The sequence below is a fragment of the Elephas maximus genome, chromosome 10, assembly GCF_024166365.1.
Source record: "Elephas maximus indicus isolate mEleMax1 chromosome 10, mEleMax1 primary haplotype, whole genome shotgun sequence".
NCBI classification, from domain to species: Eukaryota; Metazoa; Chordata; class Mammalia; order Proboscidea; family Elephantidae; genus Elephas; species Elephas maximus.
This window is the reverse complement of record NC_064828.1, coordinates 44,957,376-44,984,576: the sequence shown is the minus strand read 5'-3', so window position 1 is coordinate 44,984,576 and position 27,201 is coordinate 44,957,376. Positions and strand designations below refer to the sequence as shown.

Below are 27,201 nucleotides of genomic sequence, written 5' to 3'. Positions count from 1 at the left end.
CGACTAATTTACTGACTCTGCCAAACACTTATCCCCCAGGGTATCCATGCTTCTATGAGCAGATGATGATGAACACAGTCAGGGCAGTCAGATGCAATGCTTGTTAGGAGACCAAGACATGGAAATTATTAGGACACGAAATACTGCTTTATGGGCTGGGACTGGGAGTTTTAAAGACCTGGCCATGCAAGTTGAAATAAAAAAGCTTACTTGGAAAAGCTTCTTTATCTGACCGTTTTTTGAGTCTGATACTTTGGTCGCAGTTCTATGTCTCTAGGGATTTTGACGCCACAAGGCCATCACTGTTAGTTAAGCAGCAGGAGGAAATACTTTGCAGGAAAAAAATTTACTGAGGCTCCTATGGGCAAGGCCATAAGAGCCAGAGCCTTTTCCTGACTACAGTCAGTTTAGGTGAATGTGACCCATTTTCCTTTCCTGATTTAAACTAAGTCTTACAGAATTAATGAGCAAAGGAGTGAGGGGATGTGGAAAGTGAAAAGGGATCAGCAGCTAAGCCAGTGTTAAATTACCAGCCTACTGTCATGTTTCAAACGTATGCGTATAAATTCCAGACCTAATAAGAGTAAATAACGAACACTCAGTCAAAGAAGCAGTTACCAATAGCTCTCTAAATACCATGTAAATAAAATACTTAACATCAAAGACTCTTGACAAGGTATCATGACAATCAATTCCAACAACAACAAGGATTAAAATCATATTTCAAGGGTTCAGATCCTTTAACTTTTTTTAAATCTCAAGATCTAGCCAACCTAGGGTATAACTCTGCAGCCAAAAAAAAAAATACAAAGGGATTTTGAAGATGTCACACACTGAATCCTTGGAGTCGATGGGGAATCAAAGATGTGGTTAAAAACAGGTGAAATTGTGCACTACAGATTCATAAATAAGCACAAGCAAGCCCATGTGTACTCTGCTCCCGTGAGAGAGCCCCAGGAATTCCAGGTGGTATGACGGACGGTAAGGCATGTGCTGGGATTGATTTTTTTTGATACTGTAAAGGCTCCCAATCACTGCCACTGGTACTATCCAAGGCCTCTATCATGAGGAATCTGGCTCTGAGTATTGCTACATCAAAGATGTTCTCTCCAGGCTCTACTTCCTGTTTTCCTTTTCACATCCATTTCCTCTGCTTCCCTTTGCAGACTCTGTTCTTGCTTCTGACTTTGCCTCTGGCTCCCATGCCCACCTTCCCCCTGGCTGCTCTGAGTCTCCTTCATTCCATACTCCACTCAAAGCCCCTCACCATAGCCCAATGCGTACCCCAGCCCACCACCCACCTTGGCATGAGAACAGGCTGACTCCCCACCTAGGTTGTAACTATAAGAGCTTAAGAATGTACAGAATATCTCTAGTCTTCTTAGCAACCATCTATGAATTAGCCAACCACATCCAATTCTTATAGTATTTTCATATATATCATCTAATCTCTTCAACAACCCTGTGATGGGGAACCTCATTCCTAACTTGTAGATGAGGAAACAAGTGCAGAGAAGGGATTCTCTGACTTGATGGTGTCTGGGGTCAGCACTCTCCATTTGCTTTATTCTGTATGGACTTATTTCAAGCTCTCAATTATCTAGTTCTGGAATTATGTATATTTGTCTCTATCATTATTTTTAGTCTCAAAGTCAGTTCCTCCCCAATGGGGGGAAAAAAAAACTGATAGCATTAGTTTTGAAAAAAATTTTTTTTTATTAAATCTACTTTTCCTCCAAAGAATATTAATTACTATATTATCACTACTCTATCATATATTTTTTATTGTAATTTGTCTGACATATTAGCTTTACCAAATCAACATACCTTTTTCTTATTATCAGAACTCATCAAAGATAGTAATGACATTTATTAACAAAATTATGGAGCACCAAGTAACCAAAATAAAACAGTGGAAACAAAATAATTGTGTGGTAGCACATTCTTTTCTTCACCAACTTTGATAACTTTTAGTAAGCTTAATGGATTTCTCAGACACATTCTATTAAGGAATGATAATTGTACAAAAGTTATAGGAGACAGAAAAATAAATACAAAATAAGACATACTTTATTGTAATTACAAATTTGATTGTCCTCCCTGGGAGCTCTATAACAATTATTTAAATGAAAATGAAATGTTTTAAAATTATGGTATTAGTACAGCTGCCACACTTATCATTAATTTACAACTGTTATGCCTGGGATTCCAGTGAGCTAACTAACTCATAAATGAACGTATTTTAAATATTCTAAGAAGCCATATTTCCAAATATGGACATAGTAGGTTGCTTTGTTTTTCTTTTTCTAATTGCAAAATGCAAAACCAGAAAATATTTTGTACTAAAAAGAAACTTCACTTTATTTTTATATAACTGGCTTGGGCTCCGTTATAACAAGTTTAATTCTGCATAACCTCAAAGTGTATGGATCAGCTTACAAAACTGATACAAATATTTAAAGGAATAAATAACCTAAAGGATACCCACATAGTCTAAGGATTTTGATTCCTGTTGTAAATTTTTTGTTCATTCAAGTAGTAATTTTTGAGAATAGTCTCTGAGGGAGCATATTATGTTTAGTACTGCAGTATAGAGAACTACGAACAAGAAAATTCCCTACCTTCAGAGAGCATGCAGTCTGAGGAATATCATTAACACAAAGTTCAAAGAGAGAACATGACAAGTGCTATAACTAAGGTACAAATGCTATAGGAACACTGAGAAAACTGAGAGCCATTTTGACATAGATGGGTGGTGGGTGGGAGGTAGAGGTAGAGCTTTGGAGTACACTATGGCAGTGGTGAGGATTAAACAGGAGGCGATGGGCTAAGATACACGGAGCGGAATGAGAAGCTCATAGGCAAAGGGTAAACTGACCAGTTCTGGGGACTGGAAGTAGTGCCATGTGACTAACGCAAAAGAAGACAAGGAAGATGCAATGGAACAAGGAGAGAAAGGGAGAAACTATCTAAGAAGGCGGTGGAAACCCACCGAAGGATTCTTGGTAGAGGAGTTACAATGCAAATAGAAAAGAGGCAGGAGAGGCACAGGCAAGAAGGTCTGTTCACAGGCTAGTTTTACAACTGTATCTTCTGGACCCTGCAGGGGCGGAGGACAGGGAGATCCAGAAAGGGTTCAGTGGCAGTGAGCAAGGGCTAAGCCCAAGGTACTAAGTCAATGAAGAAAGTCCACTTTGGTTTTTTTAATATACTGGATTTATGGATAAGATTTAGTTTGCAAAAAAAAAAAAAGGCTAATAATTTTTAATTGAAAACCACCAATCAGTATCAAATGCTTTATTTCTAGATTGGGAAGCTGGTATTCAGAGATTGTTTGATTTGGTAAAAAAAGAAGTCATAAGTGAACATTGATGAGAATAATTTCAATAGAGTGAACTTGGCCTAAGGTACCAAGTAGAGTTAAGTTAAAAAGAAGTTAAAAAAAGGAGGGTGTATGACAATTTAATAGTGGGCGGTGAGGGGGGAGGGGGGAGGAAGGAGAGAAAGCACTGTGAGTGGTAACAAGTAGAGAAAAATTCAAGTTATAAATGTTAAGCAGTCTACCATATCCCATTAAGACAATAAACGTATTATTTAGAAAGCTTGTGGCTCCAAGCAACAGAAAATCCCAAATCCATCTGCTAAAAGAAGAATGAATTTTTTAAAAAGCTACTAAAAGTAGGATAGCTCCAGACTTAGTTAATTCAGATGTTTGATAATTTAAAGGACCCATCTTTCCTCTCTGCCATCCTCTGCCTATCAGCATTGTCGTCAACCTAACTCTACTCATGGTGACAAAATGCCTGCAGCAGCTCAACTTTGTGTCCTTGTGACTGCATCCACTGCTTGAAAAGGAACCTTTTCTCCTTGTTTGTCTCTTTCTATGAGAAAGAAAATTTTTCACAAAAGCCCATTCCCTTCCCCAAAGATTTTTCTTATATCTCACTGGCCAGAGTTGTGTCAATGGGCTGTACCTAAACCAATCATTAATATGGCAGAGGGGGCCTTCATGGTTGCCTGATGGACTGTCGTTCACTGCCTGGGCTGGGGAATGGGGTCCACCTCACCGGAACCACTTTGCACAAAGGAAGGCAGTTATTCGAATAAAATAGGTGATGCTCTTAGGAAAGCTGAGTAAAATGGCTGTTGGGTAGGCAGTCCACAATATCTGCTAAATTAAGCTTAATAAACATTATTTGATGCTGCTGTTGATGAGTATATCATTAGTGCCAAATCCTCAACCCATTTCCCTTTTATAAGGAGAAGTGTGCCTACATGTACTAATATCCAATTTTCCCAGTTAGGGGAAGAAAGAGAACTATTGATTGCAGAGAAAAAGTACACACAACAAGAGCTTCTATTTTAAGGCATTCATTGACAGAAGGCTGTTGAGAGAGAACGTCTGTTTAAAATGCAGGATTTCCAAAGAGATTCTATCTTCAAACTCCATTACCTGATTTCCCCATTGCGTATTAGCCAATGGAGGACAGTCATTAAGCTTTTTGTGTACAACTGAGACTAAAAGAATCTGTAGATAATGATAGAAGATGCTATTTGTCAAGGGTCTGAAACAGGAATACAACTGAAAACTACTACACAATTGCATAAAATGCAAAAGTAATTACAAAGGAAGAAAAACACTCAGAACATCAGATTTACCTTTATCCAGTGATATCTTTGTTCACATCACTGTTCTCTTTGTCCTACATTATACAGATAATAATTCTGAGCCTTCAACCAAAAAAGGGGGGAATGCTCAATTACTAATTTACAGTAATAGTTACAAAGTTCTCACGAGGAAATGAGATGATTTCATCTAATTCTAAAATGTAACACAAATGAAGAGCAGCACTATTCAATGATAATTTTCAAAAAACACATTTTGTTTTCCATCGAGTTCTCCTGTTGAGTGTAATTGACTTGAGAGAGAGAAAAAAACACAGTGATACAAGGAAGAACTTCATTAACGAGAACCGAGCGTGGGGCCCAAAGAGCTGCCATTTTTTAAAATACGGAACTCTTAGAAGAATCTATCAAGAGGAGGGACAAAGGAGGCTCAAAAAGGAGGCTCAGTGTAAAGGCACTTGCTAAGTGCACACCAGGCCAGGCCTTGGAACCTGCTACGCCTTGACTACAGGAAAAATTCCAACACATTCAGCTGACTGATGTCACCCTACGACAGTCACTGTCACTGATACTAGTGAGCCTGCTTAGCCATCAGAATCACAAGTTTACATCATGTTCTTATTAGTTTACGTTCAGTTTGGAAAGAAATAGAAGCTTTGGGGGAAAAGGGTCTAAAAAGGAGATAAAAACTGAGAAAAAGAAGAGTTTAAAAAAATTCCTCATAATTCAAAATGGATAGCTCTCAAGTTATGGATGAGCTTTGGAAGCTCATGAGCACTGGAACTTCAAGTACGTTGATGAAATTTAACTAATTCCTCTTGGTCTCACAACTGGACCAAAAATTCCCATTCGACATTACTGGTTTTACTGGTTTTAGCCAGTTTAAACTGTCCAGTGAAATTCAGCTACACCCTCGTCCCTCTCTCCCCCGTCTACTGATGGCAGACTGAGTATACGAAAGAGGCATCAAATGAAAGGCAGTAGGGAAATAAATTTGACCGACCTTATTTGGAAAAAAACATGAGTGATTATTTGTGTGTGTTTTACAGAGACTATGTTTCAGAGAAGCAATCCAGGTCATTTTACAGAGCCAAGCTCCCTAACCCTGTATTTCCTGTAAAGATCTAGAAGAACATAAACTATGTTATGTTAGCTAAACCTCATTCATCATTTACTAGAAGGATGTGCATGCACATAGATTACAGTGGACAAAATATAATATGTTGGAGATTAGACTTTGTTAGGGCTTCAAATAGTGGTATGATCCAGTTCTGCCCTTTGAATTTATGTCAATTTAGAGCCCTTTACCTTCTCAGGTTCAATCTCACCTAATCTTATTAGAGAGCTTTAGAACAAAGACTACAAATTTCACCAGCCAATGTGCTGGTCAGCTGCTAAGTCATATTAGATGCTTTTAGTCTTTTAAAGAAGCAACGCTGTGTCTGTCCTTTCAGCAAGTCTGTTTAAATAAAGTCATTAAAAAAAAAGCTAACAGCCTATTTTAAAAATTAATCAGCTAGACCTGCCTCAAGCAACTACACAATTTTTCTATTTTTCTGGTATAAATTACTAGTTACTTTAGGAAAAATAGGTGAAGCGCCTCTCTTAAAGCTTGATTTAAAAGATCGTTTATTTGTAACAAAAAGCAAGGGGTCAACGAAGAAGAACAGATGGTTTAAGACGAGATTGCCCTATTATTCACACAGCCAAGATAGAGAAATTAGTTTTGACGATGAGAAGGTAGACAAAGTAGGGACCTATCTTTAGCTTTAATAAAAATATTACATATCAACCAATTAAATACATTTTCTAAGTTCAAGTAATGAGTAAAGTGAGTAAAACAAAGAAGTTTTAGATAATAGTTGCTGCCTTGAGGAGCTTGCAATCATGGTGGGGTATAATCACCTTAAAAGGTAATTATAAAAGACGTAAATGGAAGTTCAGGTACACCATGGAAATGGTGTCCCAAGGCTGTGTGTGCGTAATCGCCAAATGCCTGGCACAAACAGTAAATCAGCTCCACCTGATTCCCAGCCTCTCCCTCATCTGGATACTGTTCCGATATCTATTCATCTTCTTTCTCATTTTTCTTGAAACCACCTTCTTCAACTGTCCCTTTTGTTACTAATCCTATTTTTCAGCCTATAAACATACTAAGACCACCCCAACCCATAAAAAGTTCCTTTGAACTACATCTGTCGAGCTGTTATCCCCTGGCTGCCAGCCTTTTGGGAGCCAAGTGCGGGCAGGGACTGGGAGCTTCACCACTGAACATGTAGATTCTCACTTAATCCCCAGCTTTAGTATGGCATCCCTACTTTCAGCTATAACTAGTTTTTCGTAGTCCAGTTCAGTAGGTGGATCTGCAGGTGTCTGCTAAGGTTCACGAGGAGGATTAGTCACCTGGATGTTAAGCTCCTTCTTATACAGTCTTGCAAGCCCTCCTTCCCTCCTCATTTTCATCCTTCCACCTACCAATCTCCAGAATACCTAATGCCTCTAATTCCTAAGCATGTCCATGCTCTGGCCGTGAACAGGCTTGGATCTTGGCTTTCCTCTGCAGGCATTAAACCTTCCGCTCCCGTTGGTCTGCTAAGTCAGTTAGCCCTAGTCTATCTGCTGTCCAGTTTCTAGAAGTTTGTTGATATCACTAATCTGCTATTCTCTCTTCTCCCTCTCATTGTATTTGTCCTTGTATACTTATGCCTTTTTCTTTTAAATACTGTACTATTATATGGCAACCCTGGTGGCGCAGCAGTTCAAATCCACCAGCCACTCCTTGGAAACCCTACTCTGTTCTATAGGGTCACTATGCATTGGAATTGACTCATTGGCAATGGCTTTGATTTTTTTTTTTTTTTTTTTGGTTACTACTATTTGCTTGGATCCACAACCAACATCCATGAAATTAGTAGTCAAGAAATCAAACAACCTATTGCTTTGGGCAAATCTGTCGCAAAAGGCCTCTTTCAAGTGTTGAAAAGATGTCACTTTAGACTAAAGTATGACTGACCCAAGCGATGGTATTGTCAATCACCTCATATACATGTGAAAGCTGGACAATGAATAAGGAAGACCAAAGAAGAACTGATACCTTTGAATTACGGCATTGGTGAAGAATATTGAATATACTCTGGACTACCAGAAGAACGAACAAATCTATCTTGGAAGAAGTACATTGAGAATGCTCCTTAAAAGAGAGAATGGCAAGACTTTGTCTCACATATTTTGAACATGTTATCGGGAAGGACCAGTCGCTAGAGAAGAACATTATGGTTGGTAAAGTAGAGCGTCAGCAAAAGAGAGGAAGACCCTCAACAAGATGCACTGACACAGTGGCTGCAACAATGAGCTCAAGCATAGCAATGATTGTGAGGATGGCACAGGACTGGGCAGTGTATCGTTCTGTTGTACACAGAATTGCTATGAGTCAGATCCCACTCGGCGGCACCTAACAAAAACAAAAGGGAACTTAAAAAATATCTATGCCTGGGTTATATACCCACATAGTCTTAATAATTGGGCATCCAGTTCACTGCACTAAACAGTTAATTATCTTCCCTTTCAAAACTGCTCCCTAGAATGAAGAACACCAAAGACACAAAGTAAATATGAGCCCAGGAGACAGAACGGGCCACATAAACCAGAGACTACATCAGCCTGAGACCAGAAGAACTGGATGGTGCCTGGCTACCACTGATGGCTGCCTTGACAGGGAACACAACAGAGAATCCCTGATGGAGCAGGAGAACAGTGGGATACAGACCTCAAATTCTAGTAAAAAGACCAGATTTAATGGTCTGACTGAGACTGGAGGGACCCCAGAGGTCATGGCCCCTGGACCCTCTGTTAGCCTAAGACTAGAGCTATTCCCAAACCAACTCTTCAGACAGGGATTGGACTGGACTGTAAGACAGAAAATGATACTGGTGAGGAGTGAGCTTCTTGGCTCAAGTAGACACATGAGACTATGTGGGCAGCTCCTGTCTGGAGGTAAAATGAGAAGGCAGAGGGGTACAAGAGTGGTTTGAATGGTCATGGGGAATAGAGTGTAGAGAGGAGTGTGCTGTCTTATTAGGGGGAGAGCAGCTAGGAGTTTATAGCAAGGTGTATATAAGTTTTTGTATGAGAGACTGACTTGATTTGTAAACTTTCACTTAAAGCACAATTAAAAAAAAAAAAAAAGCTGCTCCTTATCAAAGTGTGTGCAACCTCAGTTAAGGGTAACACCATTTACCTAACTGCTTATGCTCAATTCCTTTGAGTCACTGTTAACTCTTCCCTCAGTCCTCCCTCAAGGAGCAAATCCTATTTCTATCTTCATAATATTGCTCCTAATTTTTCTTTATATTATCACAGCCGGTGTTTTATTTCAGCTCCTCTTAGCTACTGTACTAGTTTCCTAGTTCATTTTCTTGACTTTCAGTCCTTCCTTTCTCATCTTACCTTTGCCGTCTGTTTTCTATGGCCAAATTCAATCATTAGAAACTCTCACTGCACACTATCAAAGCAGAAACTCTTCAGTCTGATATTCAAAACCTCGAGTATGTAGCTTTAAACCTTTTCACGCTTTATCTTCCACTAGGTCCTCATCCTCTCCCATAAAGATGTAGATAGATACCCTATCTTCAAAAAAGCCAAACTATTCACTGTTCACCATCCTCTAGATGTCCTTCAAATTTTCCTTTTTCCATACCTTTGACCATGCTATTTCCTCTGCCTAGAATATCTTCCTTCCAGTAACTTCCTAGTTAACGATTTACCTGAATGTTAGAGGCCTACTCAAAATCCATCTTCTCTCAGGGGGAAAAAATGTATCCCAGAGCCCATCATACTGAAATAACATCCCCTCCCCAATTTCGCATCTTTTTTATGTCTTATTATAGTATTTATCACAGTCTCCTTTAATTTAGAATTACATATGTGCATATCTGTCTCCACTGCTGGGTAGTAAGTGAGAAGAGATACAGGGTTCCGTGAAGGGAGTTATCACAATGTAGTTACATACTCACATTTATTGACTTGAACTAAGGATGGGTATCAATAGCGAGCGTGGGAGAAGCCATGAGCAAATGCAAAGTAGAGAAGGGGCAGAGTGCATCTGGAAGATGGTAGATAAACTAAAAGATTTATTAATGAAATAGTGACAGAATCTTGATTAAGCAGGCTGAGTCAAATGAGAGGGTTGGGAGTTTAGCCTTTACCAAGGTTTTTAAGAAGACTGTCTCAATAAGCATGGCTATTCAGAATGTGTTTGGAGCCTAAGCTTCTTCATCAGTAAAGTCAAAATCATAATAGGAGGTAGGGCTTCTAGTGTTGTTGAAAGGAATAAATGAGACAATCCAGGTTAGAGGCTTGACACAAACCTAGGCCACAGGAAGTCTGCTATAAATGCTAACCCTATTAATTGAATATATTCAAACACACACACAACGGTTATACAATAATATATAAAATATCAAAAGTAAAGAGAGTTTTTCCTGTTTTGATTTCCAGAGCTACAGAAAGGAAAGAATAAGAGTATGTTTGTGTGTGTCCCCATGAAAGCATTCATGTCCTTGAAACAGCTTTGGGCAGCCTGTGGAACCAAAGTCTCTGAATGACCCTTGAGGTGATGGTTTTTAACTTCTGCTACATTCTCTGGCACATACCTCCTTCTTATATCTTTCTCTTTCTTTTCTTTCCTTTCTCTCTTTTCTTTTGTCTTAGTCTCTCTTCCATACCTTCAGCTTCCTTTTTATTCCTCTCCCCTTCTGACTCAGCAAGGTCCATGGCCTTGCTTAGCCCTGCAGGGTGGGACACTAAAGAAGTGTTGGCCTCTGCAGGCCTACCGAGTATAATGATGAGAAGCCATTGCCTTGATCCAATGAAAATGGCCTGGAAGCTTCAGTCAGATAGGTCCCTGGGCTCTGACCCAGCAGGACCTCCAATCTAGTTAATGTTTCCTGAGAAACACTGGCCTTCATTTAGGCACAGTGAGAGGTAAGATGGGAATGCTCTCTGAGTCTTGGAGGCAAAAGGCAGTACAATATCCTGAAAAATATATCTTTGTTTCCTCTGGTAACATCAGAATCTCATGAATTCCTGTATTCTAACTGAATTCCAAAGGAAAAAGCTGAAAATGAGCATCGCAATACCTTTTGACTTCGATGGGCAGGAGAGAGATTCTGAGTGTGAGGACAGTTAAACAGCGGTTGGAGTGTTCAGGGTGTCAAGTGTGGGTTGTGAGTACATTTTGAAAGCTGCTGTTTTATAAGAAGCCTTATGCACCTCAATAAACACAAGAGCCTGGGCAAAGTGATCCCTTTAGCAGGGCTCTCCCGAGCTCTGCCAGTTCCTCTGCCAGAAACAACACATTCCAGGAAAAGCATAAATCACACACTGAAGTAATTGTTTCACACTTTCAAAGAATTTACTTATAATTTGAAAGAGTTTTCTTAGACACAATTCTGTATCTTGCCTTCCTTTTTGTGCTTCAATACTTATAGCTTAAAAAAAAAAAGTTGACCTTTATTATAGAACAAAAAGCCCCTCAAGTGTTTACTATATATTATCTTTAAAACAGATCAGATTGAGTTACAAAATGTGAATTCTGCTAATAAATTACAGCTGTTTTCCACAGAATGTAAATTTATAGCCAACACCATGCATCTTTATAACTCTAGATACTACAGATTTGGAGATTAGGCACCCTTAGACTAAATAGGAAAAAAGTAAATTACCTACTCATGTCAATGACCTTTTCCTGTTTGATTAGGGACACCAATGAACTTCTTTCTCAGTCTCCTGCTAAACCAAATGTTTCTATCCTTAAGACCACTAGCCATGGAACTATAATTTGAAAAATCAAGATAAGCCATGGTTTATATCGATAGGGCTTTACACTACCTGTTCTTTGACTTACTGTATATTTTTATTTTCTAAATCCTTTTTTCAGATGGAGAATCATCTCTTTAAAATGGCTGACTATTAAAAAAAGGTCTTGCTTGGATCTACCCACATAACTGATTATATGCAAATGTTAAAGCCTCGAGGATATTAAGGGAAATATCTTTTATTCAATTCTATCACAAATTTAGTAACCACAACTGATCCTCACAGAAGTAATTCACTTCTGTTTGTCTTTCAAAAACACTTTTGAAGAAAAGTTGCCTTTCTGATAAAAAAAAAAAAAAAAAGACTTTTGAAAAATGCACACCAGAAGAAAGAGCTCTCCCTAGGTATTGCGACGTTGAATTCAGGACTATGTTTATGTTTCTGCAGCACAGGAACTGGATCGGGTCCTAGCTTTTAGGAAGAATTCGGTACAGGAGAGGTGGAATTGCTAATGCATTTCTACTCATTTGCTTGCATCACGAACCCTATTCTTTTTCAGTCTGCCAACATCCTAATTAAGATGATCTGAATCTTAGGTGATGTACTATTCTAGATCTAAGATACCCCAACCTACATTAGACAAGATGTTACGCTGTTTGCTTACACTGAAATGATACGACCACTGAGCAGAAAAGCATGTTTTACTTATGTCTGGCCCAGCACTGGGCAGGGCTCTTTGTCAGTCCTCAGTAAGTAATGGCCATGCCTTTGCCTCTTGCCTTTCTTTTAACAACTACATTAGGCACAATTTAATCTTACCTAATGTTGTGTCCCACTCCTAACATATACCTGTGCTCTTTTTCACTTGAGGAAGACAGTAAAATGTCTCAAGTAGTTCTTTATACATGTGTGCATCAAGGCATGCAGGATTAACAACATATAAACACAACTCTCATTCATTACCTTAATGCCGTTTCTGAAGACCCTATATTAAAAACCATGTTAACTACATAAGCTTCGGAGCCAGAGAAGAAAAAAGGCAGAGATAATGCTTTGTCTCACCAGAGCTTTGGAAGATTCAGGATCAAATTCCATGCCAGGATAATAATATCCAGCTGCACCATTACCCAAGAGGTGCCATCACCATAATAGAGCTCATGTAATGCTGAGAAAAAAATCATATAAAGGTGCCCCCCAAATCAGCTTCTTTATACCCCTTCAGTTGAAGAAAGCACTCCATTGCATTATAGATACTGGATTAAAACTTGGACTTCTGGTAAACAAACAAGCAAAAAGTTTGTTCATGTGGGACATGCCCTCTCTTGACATCTAGAGAAAAGCCAGATTATGAGCAGCATAGCCAAGTCCAAGGCCGTGTACACTTCCTTTCTCAGCCTATATCTAAAAACACATTTGTAGGGCTAAGAAAACAGACTTAAGAAATGTCCTTAAACTTGCTGTCTGCTATTGTTGAACAGATAACATTGATGCCCTTCATAGTCTGATATCCGTTTACAAAGAGATGATGACTTCAATCTGAGAACCTCAAAGAAGGCAGATAAAATAAGGACAATCTTAGAGTTCAGAGCAGCTGACCCTCTGTCTCCTTTCACTAAGGAAATGAAGATGCTGGTTGGGATCTATGCTAGGCTACCCTTCTAGTAACTGTAAAGTTTTCTGAATTCACAATAAAACCTCCAATATTCTTTGGTCTGAAAATTTATTTGTTTCTTTAAAAAGGACAAAGGAACTACTGTTGTATGCTTTCAGTAATGCAAAATTTGATAATGTCATGTGGGGAAATCCTGCCATTGATTCTAAGACATTTGTAATGATGCCACACTCTACTGGTGAAAAGTAAACAGAGGATAAGAACATTTTAAAGAAGGCAATGTGAAAAATTTAAGAATGTTTTCTTGCTTTCAGATTTTTTTGCCTTGAAGGAATTTTTCAAAAAAGAATACAACATTTGTTAGGTGTTGGATAGTTACCGTGTTTTGAAATCCCTCCAACTATACACCATTCAAAAATCTAACATACCGAAAGCCTAGTTTAAGGTGGTAAACTTTCACAAATCTATCTTAAAATATATAATTATGAGCATATTTTCAGTTCTTGAATGTGAGTGCTGATGCTCTCTTTCTAGAACTGGTAAATTCTGCTCTCTATTTCCATGTGTAAAAGATCTCACAGTCCTGCGAAAACTTTTTTTTTTTTTTTTTATAAATGAAATACAACAAATAAGGTATGCTGCTGAGTCCTGGGGGAGAAGTTTCCCAGAGTCTTTGAATTTCCTCCTATTCTACTTCTTTACAAGATTTCTAAGACCAAGTCCTTTTCTGCAGTCTCTCAAACAAGGCAAAAAAGGAAAATACCCCCTAGATATATTCCTTAGATTTTCTATTATGTTTCTCAAGTTCCCAGTAGCTTCTGAACTAACCTAAGACGAATTCTGGAGTTACTTTTTATTATGTTTTAATTTTAGTTCCTCTTTTAGGTCTGAGATGAAATAGATGATCATAACTGCTGTGCTTGGAGATGCATTGCATGGCACAATTTGTACATGACCTGTGCAAGGTCACATCATGGAGACAGAATGGATATGATAGATTAGCAAGTCGACTTCAGCTTTTAGTCTTAGAGAACTTCAGGATAACCTATTCAAGCTTTCTCTGTTTAGTGTAATATTGCAAGTAAAATTTCTGTTTCAGTAGTATGTAATAGACAGACCCTGTACAGGAGGACTTCATTCTGGCTTGGACTGTGCTAATTACAGACGTATGAGGAATTCTTGTTCAAATCACTGATCATTAAGGGTAATTTTTTTTATCACATTGGGAGCCTCACTGCAAATTGTGGCAAGCCAGATGATCACCTTCCACAACAAGGTCCCCTGCTCCAGCCACTGGGTCTTTGCATATCTATTCTCTCTGCCCACTGTTTTCACACTGGCAAACTCCTTCCCATTCCTCATTTAAAACATTGCATATTTACCCTTACCTAGGGCTTTTTTTTGGGGGGCTTACTATGTCCCAGGTACCCTTCTAAGCACTTTAGATACGTCAACTTATTTTAATGGGCATCCTAAGTCTTTCAGGTGGACATTATTCTTGCCTCCACTTTACAAATTTAGAAACCTGAGGCACAGAAAAGTTAAGTAATTTTCCCAAGGTCACACAGCCAATAAGTACCAGGAGTTGAACACAAGCAGCCTAATGTCAACTCTGGGCCTTTCTTATTACTGCATCTGCCCTAGGAAGTAACATGGTGTTTGACAGAAGAGAGGCACGCCACAAACTTTTACTAAACAAATAGAAAGAATGATCATTCTGCTTTCTCCATAGTTTCCTATGCTTAAATTTAGAAATAAGATTTGTTTGTCTTGAATTGAGCTTGCATTCACCCTTGGCTATGGATGAATTCATTCGTCCAGAGAAGATTCAGTCCAGACTAGGGAAGAGAGAACTATTTGGGAGGCAGAAGGCCTGGGTTTTTGCTGGTTCTGCCAAGTCAGGGTCTCAAGCGTTCAGTGCCTCCCTCAGGTTCCGCCTTTGTATATACGTACAAAAGCCCTCCTCGCAGCTGCGTTCAGATGCACTGCACTGTGCACGTAATGTGATGTGAAAATGCTTTGGAACAGAAAATACTATTAACAAGAAAAAACAAGCATGCTGTTCTTTGAAAGTGGATGTGACTCAGGGAAAACATTTTCATTTTTAGAATGATTCTAATAGAGGGTTTTTTTTTTTTTTGGAAGTGAGGCACCCAGGCCAATTAAGAACCAGATGTACTTATATTTTCCTCGAGACACTTAAATTCATACCTCAAGTCCCCTCAGATCAAAAGTTACCTCTTTTACCTTTTAAATCATCTTTTAATTCTTATACTTTACAAATATTCTTTATTTTTCTGATTACAATAATAATTCTAGCTCATTGCAGAGATTTGGAAAATTCAAAGGTATTTGAGTATATATAATTGTATATAATAGGATCTCTTCCAATGTTTTAAAAATTCTCTCAGAAAATACTATTAATGGCTGTATAACCTTCCACTAGGAGATGATGTAGCATAATTTAAACAGTTCCTGTTTTAAACATTTCAGTGGATATCAAATGTTTGCTATCATAAATAACCATGTGACAAACATTCTCTCATTCATGTTGTGTGAAGACCATGCAGTCCTGTAGGTAAAGGGCGCCTAAGTGCCTACTGGAAACCCTGGTGGCTTAGTGGTTAAGAGCTTGGCTGCTAACCAGAAGGCTGGTAGTTCCAATCCACCAGTCGCTCCTTGGAGACCCAATGGGGCATTTCTGCTCTGTTCTATAGGGTCACTATGAGTCAGAATTGACTAAACGGCAACGGGTTTGTTTTTTTTAAGTGCCTGTAACAATGGCTCTCTGGAAATTTCTCAGGTGTGGCCTAGGTAGATGTACCACTTTTGAGAAACACTGACATTGTCTCTCCTTTGATAATACTTTAGCCTCTTTCTCCTCTTTTCATCTGGCCAATGGGTTATGTTATCTTCACTCTATCTCAGTAACTTCATACCAAATGAGCTGATTTTAAAGCGTCCAGTTCCAAGTGGCCTTGTAAAAAAAGCTGCTCATTCTTGACATAAATCTTATACTAATCTAGGTGACTGTACCATCTCTGCAGTTCCACTTTAGTGCACACCCCCACCCTCACCCCACCTTACCCACCTACCTTCTGCACTACAGCCAGAAACAGGTTTTTATACTGTAGATCAATAATGTCCTTTCCCTGCTTAATCCAAGTTCCTTCTCTTTGCCCACCAGGCCTGCTTACCCCCCCAGCTTCCCCTTGCATACTCTTTGTGTGTGTGTGCTTTAGGTGAAGGTTTACAGGGAAAATTAGTTTCCCATCCATTAGTTTTTACACAAATTGTTCCTTGACATTGGTTCCAATCCCTGCAATGTGTCAGCACTGTCCACGTTATCACCCTGAGTACCCCATTCCATTCGTCCAGTTTTCCTGTCTCCTCATCTTTGCTTTTGGGCAGATGTTGCCCTTTTGATCTCATACAGATGACTGTTCTAAGGAGCACCTTCTTCACTGGTGTTATTGTTTATTTATTATTCAGCTGAAAGGTGATCTCTGGGAATGGCTTCAATTCCAAGTTAGAAGGGTGTCTAAAGGCAATAGTCTTGGGGGCTCCTCCAGACTCTCTCAGACCAGTGAATTTGGACTTTTTTATGAACTAGTATTCTTTTTCTACATATTTTTTTTCCCCCGTTCTAACCAGGACCTTCTACTTTGATCCTGTTCAGAGCGATCAGTAGTGGTAGCTGGGCACCATCTAGTTCTTCTGGTTTCAGGCTAGTGGAGGCTGTGGTTCCTGTGGCCCATTAGTCCTTTGGACTAATTGGTTCCTTGAGTCTTTGGTTTTCTTCATTCTCCTTTGCTCCGGACAGAAAAAGACCAATAGTTGGAGCTTAGATGGCTGCTCACAAGCTTTTAAGACCCCAGATGCTACTCACCAAAATAGGATGTAGGACATTGTCTTTATGAACTATGTTACGCCGGTTGACCTAGATGTTCCCTGAGACTATGGTACTTTGCCTTCAAGCCCAGTAACTCAGTCCTGCGAGGTGTTTGGTTATATCTAGAATGTTTCCCTGACTGTGTACCCTGTGTGGTCTATTACATATATATGAGTATACATGCAGCACATACAAAAATGTATGTAAAAATATTCATAGCCAAACCTATACACCACATGGGTATACACCCATACGCCCTCCCACACCTATTCAGCATAGATAGCTACCTATGTATCCACTCATAAATTACTGTTTATTATTACTGTTGTTGCAGGATTGTACATGTTATAGTATTTACCATTGTTGCCTTTTATTCTTGTGTACCTCTCAGTATCTTCCCTTGCCTTGGCCATGTTGACTTCCCCCAATTGTGTACTGCCTTTCCCTTCACCAAAGTTAACATGTGTCTACTCTCTAGTTAGTTATTTTCCCCCTCTCCCTCTCCTATCCCTGGTGACCATTGAAAAATGTTTCTTTCTGTATGTGAACTTTTTCTTTACTATTTATAATCGTGGTCTCATATAATATTTGTCCTTTTGTGATTGACTTATTTCACTCAGCATAATGTCCCACAGATTCACCCATGTTGTGAGATGTTTTGCAGATTCGTCATTATTTTTTTTATCATTGCATAGTATTCCGTTGTGTGTGTGTACTACAGTTTGTTTACTCATTCATCCACTGATGGGCACGTAGGTTGCTTTCATCTTTTTGCTATTGAGAGTAATGCTGCATTGAACATGGGTGTGCATGCGTGTGTCTATTCTTGTCATAGCTCCTATTTCTCTAGGATATATACCTAGGAGTGGGATTGCTGGATCATATGGCATTTCTATTTCTAGCTTTTTAAGGAAGTGTCATACCATTTTCTGTAGTGGTTGTACCATTTTACATTCCTACCAGAAGTATGGAAGAGTTCCAGTCTCCACCCGTTGCACACTCTTCCCCCCTAACTACATAGGCTTCACATAGAATGTCACTTCCTCAAAGAAGCCCTCCCTGGTGCCCTATTCTAAGTACTTTTCCTGGAAAAAAGTCTGGCTGCTCCCTTTTGTTTTCTTTCACAGCACATCATGGTCTATAAATGCATGGTTATTAAAGTCTGTCTGCCCCCCGCCATCGCCACAAGTTTCACAAGATAGGCACTGAGGCTAATTCCTCACCTCTAATGCCTGGTACAATACCCGAGGAATGCCAGGGAGAGATAGGGCTATAGATGGGGATGAACATGGACCCCGGGGACAAATGGCTGAGATTCAAATCGCGGCTATGCTACTTAGTGTCTGTGTGATGTTAGGCAAGTGACTTTACCTCTCTGTGCCCCTGTTTTCTTCACCGAGGATTATGCTAAATCTACCTTAGAGGTTTGTTGTGACAATTAAAAGACTGAATGTACATAAGTGCTTTAGAACAGAGTCCAGACTACAGAATGCACCCAATACAGGATAACATTTGGAAAGCAGGCACTAAATATATTTTTGTTAAATAAATAAAACACTGTGGGATTTTTAATTGTGTCCTCTCTCATCATCCCCATAGCCAAAGCCCTAGCCCAATCATCTTTTTCCTGCATCCTGCTCCTTAAAATAGTTCCACTTCTGCCCCGAAAAGTCTGCTCAACACACTCTTCATTTCACATTATTAGTTCCAGCTCTGATTCTTTCATCACGTCACTTCCTAAAATATGTGTTCATGTGCCAAGCCACCGCTCTTCCTTTCCTTCAAGTATTTCCTGAAATGTGACCTCCTCCACGGAGCCTTCTTTAAGTGAAAATGAGCTCATCATTCTATCCTGTTTCCAACAAATAAGTTGAAGGTTGATGTTTGAGGTTCCAAAGCTATAAATTCTGCGAGTGTTCCACTGGCTGAATGGGTTTCATCCTCACAGTGCTGGTTGTGTTCCTTCTTTGCTTGCATTTAAAAATGTGAGCCTAAGAGGGCAAAGTGCTTGTTTAACTTGCTCTGTGTTCATTCAGCACAATGCACAATTCCAACCCGTAAGGATACTGAAGAAATGTGATTCAATGTTGATTGAATTACTTTGTCCATGCTGGGAACAAAAACTATGAACTCTTAGGTCTGTTACAATATGTTTCTATGTTGAGTCTATTATGAGGCTGGTTTTCTTCAATTACTTTCACAAAAGAAAGGCATAAAAAAAAAAAGAGAGAGATTACATGAAAATATAAAACTAATAATACTATTTTCCACATTGTGAGTCAAAAGAGATCTTTAGAACCATGGTGCTTTATAAAAAGGTGCCTCATTTAAAGTTCCACTGCATATGCTTTATTGGTTATTTTGTAAACCTAACATGGATAACCAAAACATGTCAATACTCATTTTTAAACTACTTGTTGTATTCGGTGCATGCACCATTATGGAGAACTTACACTCAGAGCAAAAAGATTTGTAGCAAAGCATATGACCTTCTTCCCACTACAATGACCATCCCCTAATTAGGCAATGCATCTGATAGTCATTAACAGGAATGAGATAATGAATCACTTTCTCCCTTCTTTGTTAATTTGCTGTAACCAAGCGGCTAATGGATGTCAGAGCTGAGTGATTGCACTGATTATAGTGATTTATAGTTGCGACAAAACAATTTAAAACCATTCTGATTATTCATGTTAAAGATGCTTTATGTTTTGTTTACTAAATGTTTTATGTCCCTCTTTCTCCCACCCCTAAAATACTGTCCCTCTCCTAACCTGCCACCTTTCACGAAAAGACATCTTCCTGGGAACCTTGAAAGTTGTGAGCTTTTTTTTTTTTTTTTAACTGTTTTAAACGAAGGCATTTCATTATGTGTGTGTTGTGTCTACACACACACACACACACACACACACACACACACACATATATATTTAAGGTTTATCCAGTAGAAGCAAAAAGCCTTAGGGGTGGAAAGAAAACTTCAGTGGCGCCTAGTTCAAAAGAAGGTAGAAATAAAAGGAAATAAGGCAAACTTCAAGCCACTTACCTTGGGGCTTCCAGTCCCTTCCTCATCGTCCACAGACACCTCGGTAGCCAGTATCTCGGCTTTGATGGTATCCAGAGCTCTGAGGATCCAGCTGTGTTGCCGTTTGATTTGCCTCTGCAGCTCCTTCCATTGACTTGCAATCATCCGCAGCATGTCCTTCAGCCCTTCTCCAAGAGAAGGGGAAAAGCATAAGTTGTGGACCTGACTGCATCTTTACACATTGTGACTTTTGATTTAGTAAGTTAGGTGGATATTTCAAACAATATGCATATTTTTCAACTACCGTCACCTGCCATATTAACATCTGTCACTCCGAATAGAGACTGGCAGTTCTTGATGTGACAGAGGACATAAAGTCACAAAAATGGGGTAACTACGTAGATGGATGCTTGTATATCAACTTAGACTCAATGTGTTGACTGAAAAACTTGCAGGTGGAACAAAATCAGTATGTACAAAAATGAATGATGCTATAGCTTCGCGTTCCAGGTAAAAGGCCCTGTGTGTATGTGTGGAGACTTTACAATATGATCAGAAAGATGTATGGAAATAGGTAAAGCTAATTCGAGGAGAAACACAGTAAATGGGCCAGAATTAAGACTTTCGTATTAGCACATCCGATTAATGCTGCTCTTCTCCTATTTAGCTGTGCTAAGCTCAAAGCAAGAGCCAAATTGTAATTCATCCTGTCTTCGGGTCTTTTATTACCACAATAAGTATAACCAAATGACAAAACTATTTTTTACTTATAACCTGTTCCTCATAAATACATTAATACTGGCGTAAGAATTGGTTTAAGGCCAAAACCTCTGCCAATGCAATGACCAGCAAAGACCACGTAGAGTGTTCACGTATGTGCATTAGCAAGGAAATAATCAGGTATCTCTAGACTGCCTGCCTCGTATCTGTAATGATATCTATGAGCACCCTAATGCATATGCATGTATAACTGTATGCACGATTCTTTCATTACCTTAATGTTATTGCCACAGCACCTATACCTAAAAGCATGTCAATGTAAAGTTTTCAGGAATGTGATTTCAACTGCAACTGAGGTGAACAGCAAGCCCAAAATAAAATGAACAGACCATTTGGAGGCAGTATTTCATCTTATAAGTATCACAGCATTGTATGCAGTATATGAAACATTTATAAATCTTGAAGGTCAATCTGATAATGTAAATATTAATAATACATAAGGAAGAGAATATATGCAGTAATTTACAGCAATGCTTCTTCATTCTTAATAGTCTGGAGACATAAAGACTTGCAATATTTCAGGGGGATTTACCTGCTTTGTGGGATGCAAGAAGCTCGAGAAGCTGGTGTCCTTCCTCCTCCACAGCTTCCTTGAGAGCACAATGACTGTCTACATTCAACTTAAAACTCTGCAAGAAAGACATGAGCATCAAACCCCGGCAAGGCAGTGAATCATAAAACACGCACACAAAATTACTTGCTACTTTTTATCAAGAGCCACATAGCCCCATTTACCCAATAGACAAACTAATTTGCAATACTAAAAGCTATTGATATTTGGGATCTAAGCTCAAAATGCTTCCATTAGATTAGCAGAATGCATCTGTTTGGAAACAGCTGACAAATCGAGAAATTCATTAGGTTTTTATGAAAAGTCACATCCCGTAGGCTATATCAAGACTAGCAGTGTTCTATAAAATACACTGGATTTCTACCAGCACATATGAGCTCTTTTCTGCAACTTTTTTTTTAAATGTTAGTGATAGCACTATTTATGAAACCATAAAAAAAAATTGGCAGCATAAAATATATTAGCCTTATGTGCACACATATAAATCCATTAATATAGTAGGATTTGATTCAGCTTTGTTTCTCAGATATCACACAAATCATAGAATGTTGAAATGGATTTAGGTGCTGTGCTGAGGAGTCAAATGTTTCTCAAATCCTTGATTTTTTTTTTTTTTTAAGTTTATGCCTTACACTGTGACACTGCTTTGTAAATAAATGCATCAAGAACATCGGGGCATTTTTCATTCATGACAGTCATCCAAAAGACAAAACCTGCTGTCATAGTTAAAATCCAAGCCAGAGCTACCTCTTTCAGGGAGCCTTCCCTAATGCTTTACATGGAGTTAATAACTCCTTTCTCTCTGCTACCTCTTGTTCCTTTTACCTGCTTCTGTTGCAGAGTTTATCATACTATATTCTGATTTCTTTCTATAATTGGCTACCAGATTATAAGCAAGTTGAAAGAATTGCCAGTTTCACGTCTATCACCAACTCATGTCTCACAGGAAGTATTCCATAAATGTTTGCTGGAATAGTAGGAGATATCTGTTGAATCAATAGCACTCTCTGAAGAGGAAGGTTTCCATTTAAATATTTCAACAAACAAGATATTTCCCAAAGATTTTTCCATCCCTGGAATGTTATCAGGCATTCCAACCATAGGAGATCCAATGGAGATTAATTACAGTAAACAATTTGTTGAATCAGTGGCTAATCTTCAAGCTGAAAACTTCCTCTTGACAACTGGGACAAGCATGAATGTGGAATGTTGCATGGTTGCATGCCAAATTTTGGTTTCTTCATGATAATCCAAAACCATACTCATTGCCATCCAGTCGATTTCAAATCATAGCAACCCTGTGTATTACGGCTGTACGGTATATAAAATACTTTGCTCCCACTAAACATTTACTGGGCAATAACTGTATGCACTGCATTATACTTGATATTGAGTATTTCATAGAATCTGGAGATGACCCAGTCCTAGTTGTAATATAATTTGAAAGAGATTACACAGCCATAAATTCTGAAATCAGGTATTTATTCATGCATTTAGAAACCATGTAATGTACCTATTCTGTATACTGAGCCAGGTAACAGTGATTTTGGGGGTGTAAGCATGGCCTCTGGCATCAAAGGGCAAGTGCGCATTTTCCTAAAGGAATGAAGAGAAGCCCGAGTCATCTTAGATGTTCGGGGGTGAGTCTTGGCTCTCTTCTTTTTGGTGGAGCCAAGGGTCTTTATTAAAGCTCAGAAGACAGTAGCAGAATGATCAAAAGAAGCCAGAAACGAAGGAAACAGAGACGGGGAGATCAGGACTTGAAGTACAAAGTTAAGAATTTTGACCAAAAAAAGTCTGCTTCCAAAATGAGGAATCATTTCAGCTGACAAGATGCCTAAGATACTGTAACGTTTCAGCCAAATATGATAGAAAGAGACAATTTTAGGTTTTCCCAAAGGTGGTTCACCATTTCTTATTTTATCCTCTTTCAGCTATAGGTGTTTGGTGGAATAAAAATAAGGCAATGTATGGGAAGGCTGATGCTTCTGGTCAATCTGAACAGTATAGTATCTATTGAAAATGAGATGTTTATTATTTTATAGACAAAACATGGCTGCATTTATGTTTTGCCACTGCAGTAGAAATCCTTTACCTTTTAAGTAAACATCATGTAAAATGAGATATGTCTGTGTTTCAGGGGGAAGAGACAAAGGAAAGAGAAATACCTGGGATCAGCCTGGGAGGACCAAAATTTAGGAAGAAATCTATTCTAGAAATGTCCTCGTAACTGTACATTTCATCTCTATGATTCGCTGTTTACTTAAAACAGGCTTGTGATGAATGGTTGGTAATCATGAGCTTCTGAAGAAGTGCGTCAAGCCTGTGTCCCAGAGCAGGAGAGAACCTGAGGACCTGTGAGTAGTTTGGGTAATTGACATAATTGAAGCCAAGGGCATAGAATAGATGCAGCTGGATCTGGCTCTGCTTCAAGATGATGTGGAAGCATTTGATTAGAAAATTGGAAAAGATGAGGCACTCATTATTAGGAAAAGGATAAGCTGATAAGCTTGACGCTATAGAAAAGAACCATTTAACATAACTATTACCTAAATGGTACAATATTGCTTGATTTTCAGGTGCACACATTAACCATTAATAATATCAACGAAGGGGTTCACAACGGGCCTCTGAGAAGGCAGCCGAGCAGGCAAACTAACAAAATTGTCAATGAAATTGACAGCAGTGGTTTTGGGTTTTAAAGGATTCTGTAATATGCTCTGCCATAGTGCCCCCACTTCTCCCCTAGGGAAGGAAGCTTAGATGAGAGTTTTATTTTCTTTCTTTTTCTTGAACTTGATACTTGGACACATTTTCCCATCCTTGAGTTCTAACACATTTCCTCAGCGGTGCCTTACGGTATATAGGCTCTCTGCAGCACCCACAGCACTGCCAGAAAGCGCAGAATGTTCTCTGGAGACTGAATTTATGGAGAGAACACTGCCACAGGCAGGTACTCCAGTCCTCTGTCACTGATTATGTGAAGTTCCATAAATATGAGTAATTTGAGTGCCGTGGGACACCAGAGCTTTTTTTTTCGTGTCTTTAAAGCAGTGTGTAACTGAACAACTGGAAGAGAATAATTAAGTAAATGGAAAATACAGCGACTGAGACAAAGGATTGTCAAAAAGGTGATGCATCAGAGATTGACCAATAGTATCTTCATTACTGCAACCTGTAGCATCACCTTCTTGTATAGAGCTGATTGTATTACTTCTTGGCAGAATCCAAATTCAGGTATGCCCCCAATTGTACTTTGGTCATGATCGGATCTTACAAAGAAGGTAAAATAAAACATCTAATCCTATTTCATTGGTACTTCTGAATAGCCCAGTTTGGTGGCAGTATTGAGGTCATATGTCCATGAAATGAAACAAAGGAAATCCATGCCTTGATGGAAGGGAAGCGACCACAAATGCTAAGAATGATTACTCCTGTGAGGTTGTAAGACTAGATACGGATACTTTGGTACAGGAAACAGTGGGAAAGCCCACAATCACATTCAGAAGCTTAAATATCCAAAGTGTCTCAGTCTTAGCAGCATCACAGCACCGGCAAACACTTTCGATCACCCCCATGGAAGCGTGTTAGTATCTGCCAGGTCCACTGAATTCTGTGAGTCTTGTGATGTTAGTGAATGATCGGAGGGGCCAAAAAGAGTTATTGAGTCTTTCCTGGCCAAATTTCAAACATAAATTCATACAATAAATATTTATTGAGCAGTCTGTGCCAGGCATATAGACAGAAAAGTTAACAATACATAATTCTGGACCTCAAGCAGTTTATATCCTATTGGGTAAAAGAGATAAGAATATAAGTAACCTTATACGATCCAGCATAGAATAAACGTGTAATTAGGGGTAGAGCCCTGGGAGGTACAGTGGTTAAGCGCTCAGGCTACTGACCCCTGGCTACTAACCTCACGGTCAGCAGTTCCAACCCACCAGCCACTCAGCAGGAGAAAGATGTGGCAGTCTGCTTCTGTAAAGATTCCAGCCAGCAGTTGCCATCAAGTCGATTCCGACTCAGAGATCCTATAGTACAGAGCAGAACTGCCCCGTAGGGTTTCCAAAGAGCAGCTGGTGGATTTGAACTGAACTATCCCCTATCCAACTAGATTCTTATTCTTTTTTTCAATTAAAGCATTACGCTGGCCAAGCAAAGCGAGACTGTGGGCTACATTCCACACGAGTATGATAACTGCCCCACGATGGGACCTGGGCTTGGCAGAGCCTGGCTGGGAGCTAGTGGAGAAAGGACCAGCTTGTCCGTGGGCCTGTAGACACGCTTTAACATAAAACCCTTTAATGAAGGGGATAACCATAAGCACTTAGTGTGGCTCAGATAGTGTGAATAAAGGAGGCAGGAGCTGCAGCCTTACAGAACTTGATCTCAAGGATCATGAGAGTATAACTGATGCAGGTCTGTGTTCCAGAAAGATCTTCCTGGTTGTTGTGTATAGTCGTTCTTAAGAGGATAGACTGGAGATAGGGAGTCCATTTAAGGAGGCCGTTGCAGTAATATAAGCCAGATGTTTCTGCATGTCCGTATTTTTTTTTTAATTAAAAAAATGTACATTTTTCTTTTAAATGAATGGAAGGAGGAAAAAAATGGAGAAAATCTCTGTCTTCTTTAGTTTTTCTCAGTGCGTGAGAACAGCATGTGCCAGAATTTAGTTCTTTGGCTGCTCTGATGATAAATACCAGAGGTTATTAGTCAGGAGTCTCCAAATGTGAAAGACATATTGAACTGATGAACTTTTACTCCCACTGTCATTTTAAAGAGATGGTATATACGCTGATGAATAAGGCACTTGATGACACTTATTCTTCACACAAAAGATTTTTTACTACCCTAAGAAAATGAAAACTTGCCTTTCTACAAGGGCAGGAGGAAGAATGTGTGTTCAGTCAGAAATGCTGTGGCTTGAAAAGTCACCTGCTATGTGCCTCAGGCCATCTCCTGCCCGGGCTCTACCCCGATCTGGGCCCAGCACCATCCTCCAGTCCCAGACGGGCTCTTGGGGGAAGAAAGCCATGATCATCTGGGCATATCCTGGCAGTCTCTTTCTCCCCTCCCCAGTACCACCCACAGAGGATGGTCACATCATTTATTGGTTTTCAAAACATAAAATATACCTTTAAAATGCTATAACCAAAACCAAACCAAACTCACTGCCATTGAGTCAATTGCAACTCATAGCTACTCTATAGGGCAGAGTAGAACTGCCCCATAGAGTTTGCAAGGAGCACCCGGTAGATTCGAACTGCCAACCTTTTGGTTAGCAACTGTAGCACTTAACCGCTATGCCACCAGGGTTTCCTTAAAAGGTTAAAAACAGGTTCTAAGAATTAGAAGATTTCTAGGAGTAAAAGTTTCTTCACTAAAGAACCTCCTGAAAACCTGGTAGAGCTTACACAGCCATTAAAATGAAGACTATACAACCACATCGGAACTATATAGACTATATTAGAAGCAAAAAAATGAATATTGAAAATTGTATCGGTGATAAGATTAGTTATGTATAATAAATAGTCCCATTGCATAAAAAAAGATGAATTTCAGGAAACACAACAAAATGTTAACATCATTTGTGCAGGGCAGGACTTGGAGTTAACAAGACCTGGTCTTACGTAAAGAGTTCTCAGGGCTTTAATTCTCTAAAAGCGTAAAATGAAAATAATAATATCTAACTTCCAGGTTGCTGTGAGAGAATTATAGATAGTGAATGTAAAGTATTTGAAGCTGTGACTTTTGGGGACTTTTTAATTCATTTTCTCTATTTTCTAAATGTTCCACGTATTGCTGTCGAGTTGGCCCCTGACTCACTGCAACTACGAGTCGCGGCAGCTCATGCACAATTGAAAGATACACTGCCC

The 27,201-nt window shown here is 39.2% G+C and overlaps 1 protein-coding gene across 3 annotated transcripts in view; it reads right to left on the bottom strand.

The window, feature by feature from the left end:
• AKAP6 (A-kinase anchoring protein 6) overlaps positions 1-27,201 on the bottom strand; it is a 607,892-nt gene that overhangs the window by 196,144 nt on the left and 384,547 nt on the right. For all 3 annotated transcript variants that reach the window (XM_049897582.1, XM_049897583.1, XM_049897584.1), the window contains exons 6-7: positions 21,284-21,380; positions 19,993-20,156 (exon numbers count right to left, since the gene is read on the bottom strand). In XM_049897582.1, the coding sequence (XP_049753539.1) occupies positions 19,993-20,156; positions 21,284-21,380 (261 nt within the window). The remainder of the gene's footprint in view (positions 1-19,992; positions 20,157-21,283; positions 21,381-27,201) is intronic.